The 14,004-nt window shown below is 38.1% G+C and overlaps 1 protein-coding gene across 1 annotated transcript in view; it reads left to right on the forward strand.

Annotated features, from left to right (window-relative positions):
* Positions 1-4,104: 4,104 nt before the first annotated feature.
* Positions 4,105-14,004, forward strand: part of FNIP2 (folliculin interacting protein 2) — a 70,189-nt gene continuing 60,289 nt past the window's right edge. The window contains exon 1 of the mRNA XM_032224683.1: positions 4,105-4,430. Coding sequence (XP_032080574.1) covers positions 4,318-4,430 — 113 coding nt within the window. The 5' untranslated portion in view covers positions 4,105-4,317. The remainder of the gene's footprint in view (positions 4,431-14,004) is intronic.

Raw genomic sequence — 14,004 nt, forward strand, 5'->3', positions numbered from 1 at the left:
AACCTGGATTCAAAACACAACCTAGAGAGTTGCCCCTGCAGGGCCCCATGAGAGCCTGACAACCAATCAGAATACAAGCTCAAGATCAAAGGCCAGAGAGGGGATAAAACCAGGGACTCAGCATCTCAGCCTCCCTTCTCTTTTTCTCCACCAACATTAAAGCATGTGATCACCTTTTCTGTTCAGGACTCAAGCCATGTTGTCCTGTCCACCAATAAAACCATCTTTCCAAGCAGCCTCCATGTCTCCAGTGTCTTTTTCCCCACTTGGAGCCAAACCCATTTCTTTCATCAGGTGAACCCAGGAAATTAGGTTATTTCATTTAACCTAGCACTAGCAGTTTGTCTGAAGCATTCATCATTTGCACTCAAAGCAACACATGATAGGATGCACTTTTCCCCCTTCGAAGTCTGTTGCCAGCAAGATAAAAGTGATGTACATTGAGACCAAAAAAAAAAAAAAATCAGATCTCATAGACATATTGGTGGTGGGAGTAACCAATCCGTAAAAACATTTTGAAGTCATAGGTAATCAGAGAAATGGTATTTGCTGAACTGAAGCTAAGAAAAGCAAATTCTATGGTAGGGATCGTTTGGAAAGCGTTTGAAAATAAAAGTGCTAACACTAATTCCTTTATACAAATTTATGATGTTGGAAGAAATCCAGTCCTTCTGGGTTCGGTTCCAAGTGGGGGGAAAACACTGGAAACATGGAGGCTGCTTGGAAAGATGGTTTAATGGTGGACAGGATCACATGGCTTGACTTCCTGAACAGAACAGGGGGATCACATGCTTCCAGATGTTGGGTGAAGAAAAAGAGACCGAGACGCTGAAAGTCCCTGGTTTTATGCCCGCTCTGGGCTTTGATCTTACCTTGTATTCTGATTGGTTGTCAGACTCCCATGGAGCCATGCAGGGGCAACTCTGTAGGCTGTGGTCTGAGTCAAAGTTTGGTTGAGCATTGCTTCTTCCCAGGTGCCATGTAGTGAGGTGGGTAAAGGGGTATCTACTATCACGCTTAATCCCATCATCCTGGAGCTGAAGGGGAGAGATCTTTGCTATGTAGAATGGACTGGCTCAGGCCTTTAATGGCCCATTGACAAAGGTGAGGGTTATTAAGAGTGAATCTGTTTTCTGCCTAAAAACATGTTTCTCCATGTCTTATCCAGAGAAATATAATCTGCCTTTTCAATATTTCCCAAGATATTTCACTTTTGTAGGAGAGGGACGGGTTTTAACTCCCTACAATGATACAAGTGCATCTGCAATACTATATAGAGTCCTGACTGCCACACCATATTTAAAACAGCATATATTAGAACTAATGTGTAAAAAGTGCAGAAAAGAGCAATCGAAATGATTGGAGCTAGTTGACTATTTTCTATAGAAGAAAAGCTATAATATGTAAGACTTTTGACTTGGAAAACTTCAAAGGAGGGGGGATTAGACTGAAATGTATACAATTATCAATCACATGGATATGAGAGGTGGATTTTCTTACCGCTCAAACATTAGGGTCAGGAACTCAAATATAGATTATTGCTTAGGAAGGAGTGGGAGTTAAAAAAATTTAAAAGCTTGAGAATTAAAATTTACTATTCAGCATTAGATATATGCACAGTATGAAAGATAGATCTATAGCAATAGCAGTTAGACTTATATACTGCTTCATAGGGCTTTCAGCCCTCTCTAAGCGGTTTACAGAGTCAGCATATTGCCCCCACAGTCTGGGTCCTCATTTCACCCACCTCGGAAGGATGGAAGGCTGAGTCAACCTTGAGCCGGTGAGATTTGAACCTCTGAACTGCAGATAACAGTCAGCTGAAGTGGCCTGCAGTACTCAGCTCTATGAAGGCTAGAAGATTCAACATTATCTCTGAATTGGAAAATCATGCCTCCAAATATTAGTCATAAAGGAATAACATCTGGATATGCCCTTTTGTGCTTGCAAGCAAACCAGAGGTATCTGGTTATCTACTATGACACACAAAGTGCTGGATTAAAGGACTTTTGTCTTGATCCAGATGATCTACTTTTATGTTTTTTTCAGATAGTTTTAAATTAAAATTCCCAGGTAAAAGGGTCAGTAAGTTTAATGTATTCATATGTTATAATATAAGTTTTCAAAATTAACTAACTCAGAGGTCCCCAACCTCCATTCTGTGGACTGGTACTGGTCCATGGCATGCCAGCAACCAAGCTGTGCAAACAAGCGAAACCCCACCTGCAAGATGCAGGCAGCATGCAAAACCACACCTCCTCTGGTCCATGGAAAAACCTCCATGGAACCGGTCCCTGGTGTTCAAAAGGTTGGGGGCTGCTGCTTTAATTGATTCAGTAGGGTATAACTTTGATAAGCATATATAGAATTGCATTTTATTTGTATATCCATATGATAGTTTGTAAATACATATACAGTTTAAGTTTGTTAAGTCCTAAGCGATTGATTGCTGCCTAACTCAGTAATTTCTGAGTGTATGTGTAGATGGGATAGAGAGCAAATTATATACTGGAGTTCCTATTATAATGTTGTGATAATGATTTAAAAATCATGGCTTGATTCTCTATCAGCTCTGATAACATGCCCCAGGACCAATGGATTTTGAGTTGTGGTTTATTATTTTTTCTACTATTTTTCAGCACTTTACCATCATACATTGATTTACCTTGACAACTCTCTATAAACTTGTAGCCAGCAAAAGTATTTTGAAAAGGGGATACTTGCTGACAGTAGTGACTCATATTACTTTCAGGCCAATTTATTTTAAAATTAGGATTTGGCCTTTTTTTTCCTTTCAAATTAAACCTTTGAAACTTGAGCTCTAGAATCCTGACCATCACTAGAGTTCAGCAAAGAATTAGATTTTTCTGTTGCCATCTAACAATCAAATTGCTCGTAGCCCAAATCTGATAGTTCCATCCTTATTTCTTATTTGAAAATTATGTTGACAATCAACAAACTTTCTTAGTTTTTCTCAATTCACATAGATATGATAGTTCTTGTTCTAGTACCCGCTAACTAATATGGGATTTAGCAAGGAAATCTACATCAATATGAAAAGGGTTATTAAATGTGTCCTTTTTTAAAATATTCACCTCGAAACACTGGAATGAGCCACTCCCAGTTGTGCTGTGATAAGGGTTCGTTACTGCAAAATATTAGGAGTGCAGAAATAAGTATTGTTAGTATTGTAGGAAGTTATCACCCAGCCCTCTCCCAGAAAAATGAAATATCCTAGGAAATATTGAAAAGGCAGTATATTTCTCTGGATGTGAAAACGAAGAAACATGTTTTATAAAGAGAGAATAGTTCCCTGCAGCTTCCTGCCCCCACACACTTTGTCAATGGGCCATTAAGAAGGCCAAGCCAGTCCCCTTACATAATAAAGAGTTCTCCCCTTCAGCTCCAGGGGAGTGGGATTAAGGCATGATAATGTTGGCCCTTTACCCAACTCACCACATGGAGAACTCAACCAAACCTGGATTCAAAACGCAGCCTAGAGAGTTGCCCCTGCATGGCTCCATAGGAGTCTAACAACCAATCAGAATACAAGCTCAAGATCAAAGGCCAGAGGGGGAAAAACCAGGGACTCAGCATCTCAGTCGGCCCTTCTCTTTTCTCCACCAACATTGAAGCATGTGACCATCTTTTCTGTTCAAGACTCAAGACCCTGTGGTCCTGTCCACCATTAAAACCATCTTTCCAAGCAGCCTCCATGTCTCCAGTGTCTTTTTTCCCAGTTGGAGCCGAACCCAGAAGAACATTTCTTCTAACAGTATAATTTTTTATTCCTTTCGAGAAATTTCAAAACTTTTCTAATTTTTTTTAAAAAAACAAGAAAAGCCTCGCATACCTTTTTTAACCCTAGCTTTCAAAGCTTTGCGCCCAGCTTCAGCAAAGCTTAGAATCCCGGTGACAAAGACAAGAGGGGGCGTTGTGCGTTTGGAAAGATTGCAAGATTGAGATGCCGAGCTCTGAAATCGCAGCCAAAGGCTGAAGGTGGGGGGCGCTGTATGTGCGCTACGCGTGAGACTGAACAAACACTCTCAGATTTTTTTTCCCTAGTCATATGACTGATCGGCTCCATTAATGCCAGTCTAGGAAAAAGAGGGAGGCGCCTGCCCTGTTCCGAGAGAGAATGAATTAAGTAAGCTCGGCTTAGCGCAAGTCTGGATGTCCAGCTTGGAGCTGGCATGGGGGCTACTACTAACGCTGCAGAGATAGGAAGTCTTGATCGTGGCTGGCTGAGGGGTCTGTCGCTGGCGTGCCCTGATTCCACTCCCATACTCCGCTCAGCTCAGGAGGAAGCGCAGTAGCATGGCTCCGACGCTGCTCCAGAAGCTGTTTAACAAAAGGGGCGGTGGCCGGCTCAGTAGTGGCGACTCGACCTCTTCCCCTTTTAGACTGTCCAAGGAATGCTCAACCTTCAGGTGAGGAAATGCAGTCGTTATCTTAAGGCTTCCTTGGTGCGTTGGTCATTCTGATAAGAACATCCACTGTCCAAAACATGGGACGCGTAGGGAGTACTTTTTCTCATCTATATCCAGTTCTTCTTCTCCTTTGTAGACCTTCCATGTTCTTTTAAGAGTCTTACTTTTATTATTAAAAGTGCAATATGTCTTTTGTTAAATTAGCCTAAATCCTAACTCCAAAAGGGAACGATCTTGCGTTCTATAATTTCCTGCTGGTCGTTTCGGTTTAAGAGAGTAAAGCACTACACCAAGGAAAATCTGGTTGTAGTTTAGGGTTTTATTCTTTGTAGTGGCTCTTAAATGGTTAAAACATGTTGCACATGTCCAGTAATTGTAATGGTCCTCATGGATAATTTGGGGAGTTAAAATTATCTCTTTGGAAAGACCATTATTATGGCATCTCCTTTAAAGTACTAAGTCTTATAAGTACATCAGAGAAGTCTTAATTAATTCAATAAGATTGCTTAATAGACATACATATGGTTGTGCTCTTTATTGTGTTTGGTCTACATTGAGTTTCCGAAAACATATCTAATAGAATTTTTTTTACAACTTGGAGCGTTCCCCTCAAAATATGGATTTTCACTTCATCATTCCCAGTGAACCTCAATAATAGTTATACTGGCTGGGGATGATGGGAGCGCAGTATATCTGGAAGACAACAGGATGGGGATGGCTGGCCTGATTTAAAGTAGTGTGATGCGATGAACTTTAGCCTGCTTCCCAGCTTCAAGGATGAGCTTGACGTGAAAAAGCAAAGGAGAGGGACAGCAGAGAAAGAACATGTGACTCTCTGGACCCTTTGAAGAAGTATGGGATAAGATTATAATTTTCTTGTGGTAGTACTGCTACATGATTACTGTGTTTTACAATCATTCCTTTATACCTTTATAAATATATGTCCCACTGTGGTTACTAGACTGTTCTCCTATGCAATTTAGCTTCAATTAATAGTGAGAAAGCAGGCTTATATAAAGTTCTTATTTATGAAAAAAAATATATGTACTTCCTGATTCATTTCTTCTAAATATATGTGCATGTTTTCTATTGTGATATTATTTTAAAAAAATTTAATATTCTGGTTCTGTCATCTGTTTTTATCTTCTATTATACCGGTATGTTCCTTGAATGTAAAAGTAAGTTGCTTTTGAATGCGTTGAGTCTGAATTCTGTTGACTATTGGCATATTTGAACAAATCTAGACCCACTCAAGAATATCTGAATTAGGCTGGCAATTATCTTAGTATTGTATTTTATACAAAATTATATTACAGTCATAATACAGTAGAATCCCATTTTTATTCTCTTACAGAATATCAAAATGCAGTTGTACTGTGAAAGCCTTTATGCGTCTTAGGTCCAATAAATGAAAATAGGGAAGAGTGTGGGATAAAAATGGCCTGTAAGAGTGTTGGGTAACACTAGACAATAATAATGAGGTCTGTATTTTTATATCACACTTGTAGAATGCTACACTTGGTGGACCTAACATGCCCGAAGAGTCTTATAGACAATTGATTTTTTTCCTTCTGAATAAGTATGCATATATGCATGCATGATACAAATGTAATACCAAATATAAAAAAAGAAACAGCATAATTCAACTTTTGTCTTCTAGCCTATAATAAATGTACGTGGCATAATTCTACATTCTCCTTACAGGTGCTCACACAAAAGCCATATAGTATCAGATTTAGGGACAAAGCAATAAACAGCAATAAAAGCTACATAAACCAGAGATAGGAAGGAAATAGATGAATGGGGCTATGTGATATTCCTAATAGTTTTAACATTAGCAGAAACAAAGGAACTCCCCATCTCCACTTGAACTAGATTGCTGGGGGGGGAGGGGAAGCATGGGACGATCAGATGAGTATTTCTGTTTAAAAGGATTTGGTTCTTTTATTGAACACAAGTTCCAAAGTAAGTCCGTTGCTTAATTAGAGGTGTACTGGATGCAGTCTAATAAAAATGCATTTTAGATGCTGTAAGTTAGCGTTCTATTAGAAATTATATAGCCAAATGAACCAGTTAATAGTCACATTAAAGTATAATGCCATCCATGTACTGTATGTTCATTGAACAACATACGGAATTCATATAGGAATTAGTGGCCATCACTTTTCACACAATAGCTTTTGGATGCTAAAGTTTTGTGTGGTATAGTTTTGTGCATTTTACGAATAGGAGTAACAATCTTTCTATTATAGAGGTATTTCTGTTTTTAGAACATAAGCAGTTTCTAAAATGCATAACAAGTTTAAACAGTTATCTTAACTATTGTTTTCATATTGTATCTCAGTTTACATGTCACCATAAACTACCATTTTGAATGAGCAAATAAGAATGTTGTTGCAACTACAGCAGCCTTGTTCTGCTTGGGTCTTCTTGCAAGCTGCAATGGGTGAACAATTCAGGAAGCTGGCATTCATGGTTTGTTTGATATAATGTGCAATCCAAGATATTAAACTTGGCTTTTAGTTTAGCTGGAATAAGCAAATAAGTAATTCTAATGTTTGATCTTTGTTTCTTAAAAAGAATACAAGCCAGGGCTCCTGATTCAGAGACAATGATAAATCATAGATAAGGATTTCATAGTTTATTCAGTTGCTTTCATTGGTAGGAGCAGTCAGGTAGGCATAATTGACATGCCTATTCATAAAGAGCTAGAATTCTGGTTATACAGGCAAATCAAACTTATCCTTTCTTTTAACCTATACTTTTCAGATATCTACCTCTATTTGCTCTTTCTCTTTCCCTTGTATTTGCTGAATAAATGGTTTAGAATTTGATTATTCATTTCTTTTGGGAAAAAAGTAGTCAAGGCTAGAGTGATGACCACATGTGTAGACAGTACACTTTCACATGACATCCTATTCCATTCTTTGTGACTGTTTATCTTGTGATCCATTTGCCAGATTCTGCCCTTTTGATCTCTCTGGCTCTGTATTCTATATTGCATGAAAAATAGGATGCATCTGGGAAGTTCATATATAGATAACAAATGTTTTTTACTTTTTCTTTTTAGCCTGCAGCACTTTGTGCTGCCTTTTTTCTAAAGGTAATAAAAATTAAAATAATAAATTTTAATAATAAATACCCATCTATAGATTTTCTTAATTCCTTTTAAACTGTTGAAATTACAGTAGTGGCTTCACCACATCTGGAAATTGCTAATCTCAAACTTAACTACTGTATGCATAATGTATCTGAGTGTCTTAAATCTTCACATGTTTAACTTTAATGAATGATTCAAAGTTCTAATATATTAGAGTGATAAAACATCTCAGTATAAACATCTACGTCTTCGTTGACTTTAATACTTTTGTGATTGTTATTCAACTTTCTGTCTAGAGAATTCTTTGTCCTGTTCATAGCTTGCTTTGCTATATGATTTTTTTTGCAAAGAATTACTTTAGCTATTCTAAAGAGCCACTTTTGTTTCTCCTTTTCTGCATCTATTACAGCTTTTCAGTATCTTTTTAAAAGTTTATTTTGTATTGCATCTTAAAATAATGAAAAAACTGGAAAAACACAAATATAAAAATACTTTGTCAAAGAAAAAAAGATACCACATTTTTCGGAGTATAAGACGTAGCGGAGTATAAGACGCACCAAGGTTTTGAAGAGGCAAATTTTAAAAAAAATAGGTAGGTAGATAAAGGGATAGAGAGGGAGAGAAAGATAGAGAAATACAGTAGGTAGGTCGGGAGAGAGTAGGTAGGTAGGTAGGTAGGTAGGTAGGTAGGTAAAGGGAGAGAGAGAGAGAAACACAGAGAGTGAAAAATAGAGAAATACAATAGGTAGGGAGGGAGAGAGAGTGTGTGTAGGTAGGTAGGGAGAGAGAGAAATAGAAGGATAGAGAGAAATACAGTAGATAGGTTGGGAGACAGAGAGAGAGAGTAGGTAGGTTGGTAGGTAAAGAGAAATACAGAAGGTAGGTAGGGAGAGAGAGTAGGTAGGTAGGTAGATGTTTCCAGGTGTATTTATCCATGTTAATTGAATCATTTTTTTCAAAAACAAAAAGCATGAATAGCCTTGGGGAGGCTTGCAGAGTGCCCTGGGGGGTGGGGTGCCCCAAAAAACAAGCAAAAACGGCCCATTTTTCTGAAAATGGGCCTGTTTTTGTCAAAAAATTGCATGCATAGCCTTATGGAGGCTTATAGAGTGCTGCTGGGGGCTGAGGGGGGGCAAAAAATGGGCTGTTCTTTGCTCATTTCTGCCCTCCTCAGCCCCCAGGAGCTCTCTGAAAGCCCCCATAAGGGTATGCACGGCCATTTTGGTGAAGGGGGCGGGGTTTCAGGAGGCAAAAAATGATGTATTCGATATATAAGAGGTTCTATGCAGGCAGTTAGCCAAGATTGTGTCTTATTCTATATCTTCCCCGAAAGAGCTATATGGCAACTTGAGACTTAGTGATTCAACATTTTGTTTAGGGTTCCTATTTGGTCATGTACCTAATACACCTTTTTGTTTTGGTGTGCATATATTGTAATGTAGCTAATACATATTTTGCTTATGGTGAAAGGAAGGGAAGGGCATAGCAACATACATTCCTTTAGTTCCTTATAATTTGGTAATCAAACCAGTCCAGCTAGTTGTGGTATAGATTGCCAGATATAAAACTTGGAACGTATGGATTATCTGTATTCTGAAACAAACATTGACAGACACTGACTTTTATTTTATGTCTGCTATTGTAAAGCACGTAAGATTTCTTTCACTGTAATTGTTTACTGGTATTCCTAAAAATATTGGAAACAGAATGAGATGATCCAAATACATTCTACATTCCAAGTTTCTGACAAAGCGATGTACTTAGCAAATGAAATACCAGTATTTAATTCTTCAATTTGCCATTTCAGATTTTGTTCAGATTTTTCATGAACATTTTATATAACTTCAATTAAAATAGAATGCCCTTTAATATCAGATGAAGAGATTGACAAAAGGAACATATCTTTACAAGCATCTCACCAAGCTCAAGGTTGACTCAGCCTTTCATCCTTCCAAGATCGGTAAAATGAGGACCCAGATTGTTGGGGGCAATATGCTGACTTTGTAAATGGATTAGAGAGCACTGTGAAATAGTATAATATATAAATGCTTCAAGTTAACTCTGCTTTGTACAATGTAGCCTTCATGACTGTATTCTAATTCATACATCTTCAGGTATTTAATTTAAAAGACCACATATGTTACATGGGTAGATCACTGATGACTACACCAACAAAAAATATGGAAAGTAATAAACAAGAAGGTTTGTCAGTCATAATCAAAACGTATTTTTTAACATCTAAAATTTCACATTGGAGTGTTTGAAAAATTTGCTTTTAATACATACTAATAGCAGTTCATGGGCTTCTAATATCATGGCTTCCCTATTTTTCTATTTACATGGCATATACATGCTAATCAGCCAACCCTTAACAGCATATAACTCACCAGATCTGTAACTTGGATTGAAGCAGACAAAATAAATTGTAACATAAGATTGTAAATTAGAATAAATCAGAATAAATATCGAGCATCATAATACAATCATTTATAGACTGGGAAACTAAATATTGAACACAGTAGAACCCATTACAGGTAGTCATTACTTAAGTATGGTAACTGAGTGTGGCAACTGTCGCTAAGCAACATTGTCTAAAATGTGATGTCACGTCACTATGCCGACTTATAATGGCAGTTGCAGCAAAGCTAACTCATGTTAAGTGAATCCTGCAGCACTATATGGCTACGTAATCTCCATTGTGACATTGTGTCAACTAGTCTATAAATGGTTATTTTATGTATTTGGATTGAATTTGCGTTTTTGGAAGCTGGAGTGAATGTCAGAAATGGTGATTTTTAAGACCATGGCATCCTGCAGCTTCATAATTGCAAGTGAGTTGCTAAGTATTTGAATCATGATCAATGCTGCAGCAGCTACAAAGACTGGTCCTAAGTCCCCCCCCCCCATTCAGCACGACCAAAACTGGTCGCTGAACGAATGGGTTCACCGACAAAAGGGCGACCGACAAAAGCGCGCCCGATGAAACCGCGGCGACAAAACTGCGAGTTCTAAACTGCGCCAACGAATGAGTGCTGAAGCGCGCTGACAACAGCGCGCTCTAAACCTAACCCTAAACCTGGCCCTGACCCTAACCCTAAACCTGGCCCTGACCCTAACCCTAAACCTAAACCTAACCCTAAACCTGACCCTGACCCTAACCCTTACTTTAACTTAAATCGCGCTTCTGTCAGCACGCTGTTGTCGGCATGTTGATGACATCACGGTTTTAGCGCTGCGGTTTTGTCGGCACGGTTTTGTCATGCGCGCATTTGTCGGGTCACGGAACGAATGGTGTTTCAATGAGGCAACCTGTCATAAAGACCATGAATAGTCACAGCAGTCTTGCCATCAAAGAATCATGGAATAACCAGATTTGTACAAAGAGTCTACCTTTAACAACCATAATTAGAAATGGAAATTGAGTCATTAAGTGAAGCAGTTGCTAAGTGAAACCACAATTATGCTTCTGATTTTACTTCAGTTTTCCTTTATAGACCTGCAGAGATTATAAATATGAGAATTAGTCATGAAGTTAATTTTGTATTACTGTTATAACTGCAGACTATTTAACTCTGAACTATGTAACTGCAAAGTATATAACTTCTTTGCCTGAAACCTTTCTGCTGCCAGCACAATCACGTTGGTCTTGGTGTGTAAATGAACAAACCAAACAACCGCTTATTCTTTTTAAAATCTTTTTCTCACCATTATCTCTGTTCTGTCCCCCTCGCAGGCCAGACAGATTGGAGAGAAAGCGATTTGAGCAATGTACTTTGAGTAGTGTGTCTGTGACTCCCACTCTCAGGCTGCCACCATGATCACATTGCTTTCAATGTGCACAAGAGCAAACCATTTACTTTCTTGTAATCCCTCTTTTCAATCCCTCTGGTCAGCAGGGAGGGAAAGAAAGAAAAACATAACTCAGGCACAGAACAACACATATAGATTCTAATGACAATCATGTGATGATACTCGTGTCATGCCATAGCAACTCCTTCTGCATCCTCTTGCAATCCACAGCACCCATCTGCCTCCCAGCCATGCTTGCACCGTGGCAACAGCCTACACACCCTCCCACATTCCACAGCATCTCCTGGCTGCATTTGCCATGTGACAGCCACACACACATATGCACACACACTCTGCAGCAATCACCTGCTCGCTGGCCTGCTTGTGAGCTGCCTGAGACATGTGACTTCCTTCTGGCTTCCTCATTGTCTTTGCTGTGAGAAGCCAACCAGAAGTCCCAGGTCACAATCATGTGACGTCCTGGGTTAATGACCTACAATTCCTGCTTAAACAATGGCAGCAGGGACTGCCAAGATTGCCATCATCAAGCAGTGCAGCCATTCGGCAGATTGTATAACCGCGTTGCTTAGCAATGGAAATTTTGGTCCAGATTACCATCATTAAGGAATATATTAAATATTATGAATGGACTCAGACTGACTCTTCCCTGACTTACTGCTTTATAGGTAGTCTTCGACCACAATTGAATCCAGAATTACGTTGTAGCTGATTTCAGCCATAAGTTGAGGTATTGTGCGAATGGATCAAATTTTTAAACATTTTTGCAGCAATCCATAATCAAATCAATTTTCTCCAATTGTTTTTTTTTTTTTTGCCATAAATTGGAAGTAAACACCAGAAACTGATTTTAAAAACAGTGCAAATTGTGGTCATGTGGTTGTGGGATGCTGCAAGATAGCTGTAAAGTGAACTATTTGCCTAGCAACCAAAATGTGGACAAGGATGTGCGAGTGGGTGCAGCTGTTGTAACTTTTAAAAATGGATTGTAAGTAGCTTTTGAGGAGTCTGACATAATTCAAATTAAGTCATTAAGCAACCAGTCCTAAGTTAAGGACTACCTTTATAAAAGAGAGGGGAAGAAAAGCATAATCAGACTTTCAAGATTCTTGTTATAGACTGTTTCAATGAAGTATAGTTCTACTCTTCCTGTGGAATCAGTTTCCTGATCTGGTCAACCTCATAAGACAAAAAACAATGGATGGGAATTAATCAAGGAGAGAAGCAACCCGAATTAAGGAGAAACTTCCTAACAACAAGCAGAACAGCTTGCCTTCAGAAATTGTACGTGCACATCATTGGAGGTTTTTAAAAAAGACTGGACAGCTACCTGTATAGGATCTCCTGCTTGAGCAGGGGGTTGGACTAGAAGACCTTAAAGGTCCCTTCCAGCTGTTTTCTGTTTGATTGGGCTGACACCATCTGGCAGCCAGCTTCATTGCTGGCTCAGCCTACAGTACAAAATAGAGCAGGTTGAATCTTAATCAGGATTTTGGAAGGCTATTAAGACCTGCTTATTCCAAGAAACCTTCAGGGAGTGAAGTAAGATGTTCCTTGCAATTTGTGATTACTGTATTCAGTTCAGTAGGATCAATTTTATGTATTTGTATAATTTATATTTGATATGAGTAGCTTGCAATTGAAGTGGCTTATATAGCTGAAAATAAGGGAAACAAAACATCAAAATATTTTTTTAGTTTACTTAGTTTGCTTGAAATAAAAAATTATTTCTGGGGGAAAAACACAGCTCAAGAGAGGACAGGCTCAATCATTAAATAACTTCAGCTTGAAACATTCCGGTTCTTTGTAACATTTTCAGTTAAATGGATGTTTTTTTTGCTGCTGTGCAATTTCTCTAGCTGTTAACAGTAACATTGGCTTCAGTAAATGAGCTCATTCATTTGGCAGTTGATTGCAAATTACTCTTCAGGCCATGTTACCATGCTTAGAGAGTCTATCCATGCAAAATAAAGACATATGTGAGAGAACACTTCGTTAAGTATTTGGCAATTCTTCATTGACAGTAAAAGAAAAGAAAACTGTGAATAAATTTTATTGCAACTTAGGCAATGCTGAGTGGTTTTGCACATCACATTAACCCTTAATGTGTTTTTTGCTTATTATAGCATGCAGACTCAACCAATACAGCCATTGTGTCTTACAGTGCAAATCATGATTAAACAAATTATGGCTTAAGACAAACCAGCTTGTTTTTAACCTTAAGATGATATTTTGTGTATAAAACACTTATTAAAATGGTAAAACTTTATTTTTTCCTTTAGAAAATAGACAAAGTAAGTTCAATATGATAAATGATAGTTTGAGAAAGACATAAGTGTGGATAAATGGCCATAAGAAAATGTATATAAATGTATATATTCAAATACATGTCAATCATGAGGGAAATTAAAAACACCAGGGTAAACAGTATAATTAAAAGTAAATAAGTTTGGTTTCATCAACATAATTGGTTTTGTTTCTAAAGAATTTATTATATTAATGAATTCTTTGGACTAAGCAAAGTAGTATTGGGATTTGGTTCTGCTGGTTATACTTTTGAATTGGTCTTTCCTCCTTAAATTGGGTGTTGCAGGAAATTAGTTATCTCAGATATTTTTTTAAATCCCCTTAACAAGTTTAATACGGTATTATTCCCATGTTATCTAC

This window comes from Thamnophis elegans, chromosome 9 (genome assembly GCF_009769535.1).
Source record: "Thamnophis elegans isolate rThaEle1 chromosome 9, rThaEle1.pri, whole genome shotgun sequence".
Taxonomy (NCBI): domain Eukaryota; kingdom Metazoa; phylum Chordata; class Lepidosauria; order Squamata; family Colubridae; genus Thamnophis; species Thamnophis elegans.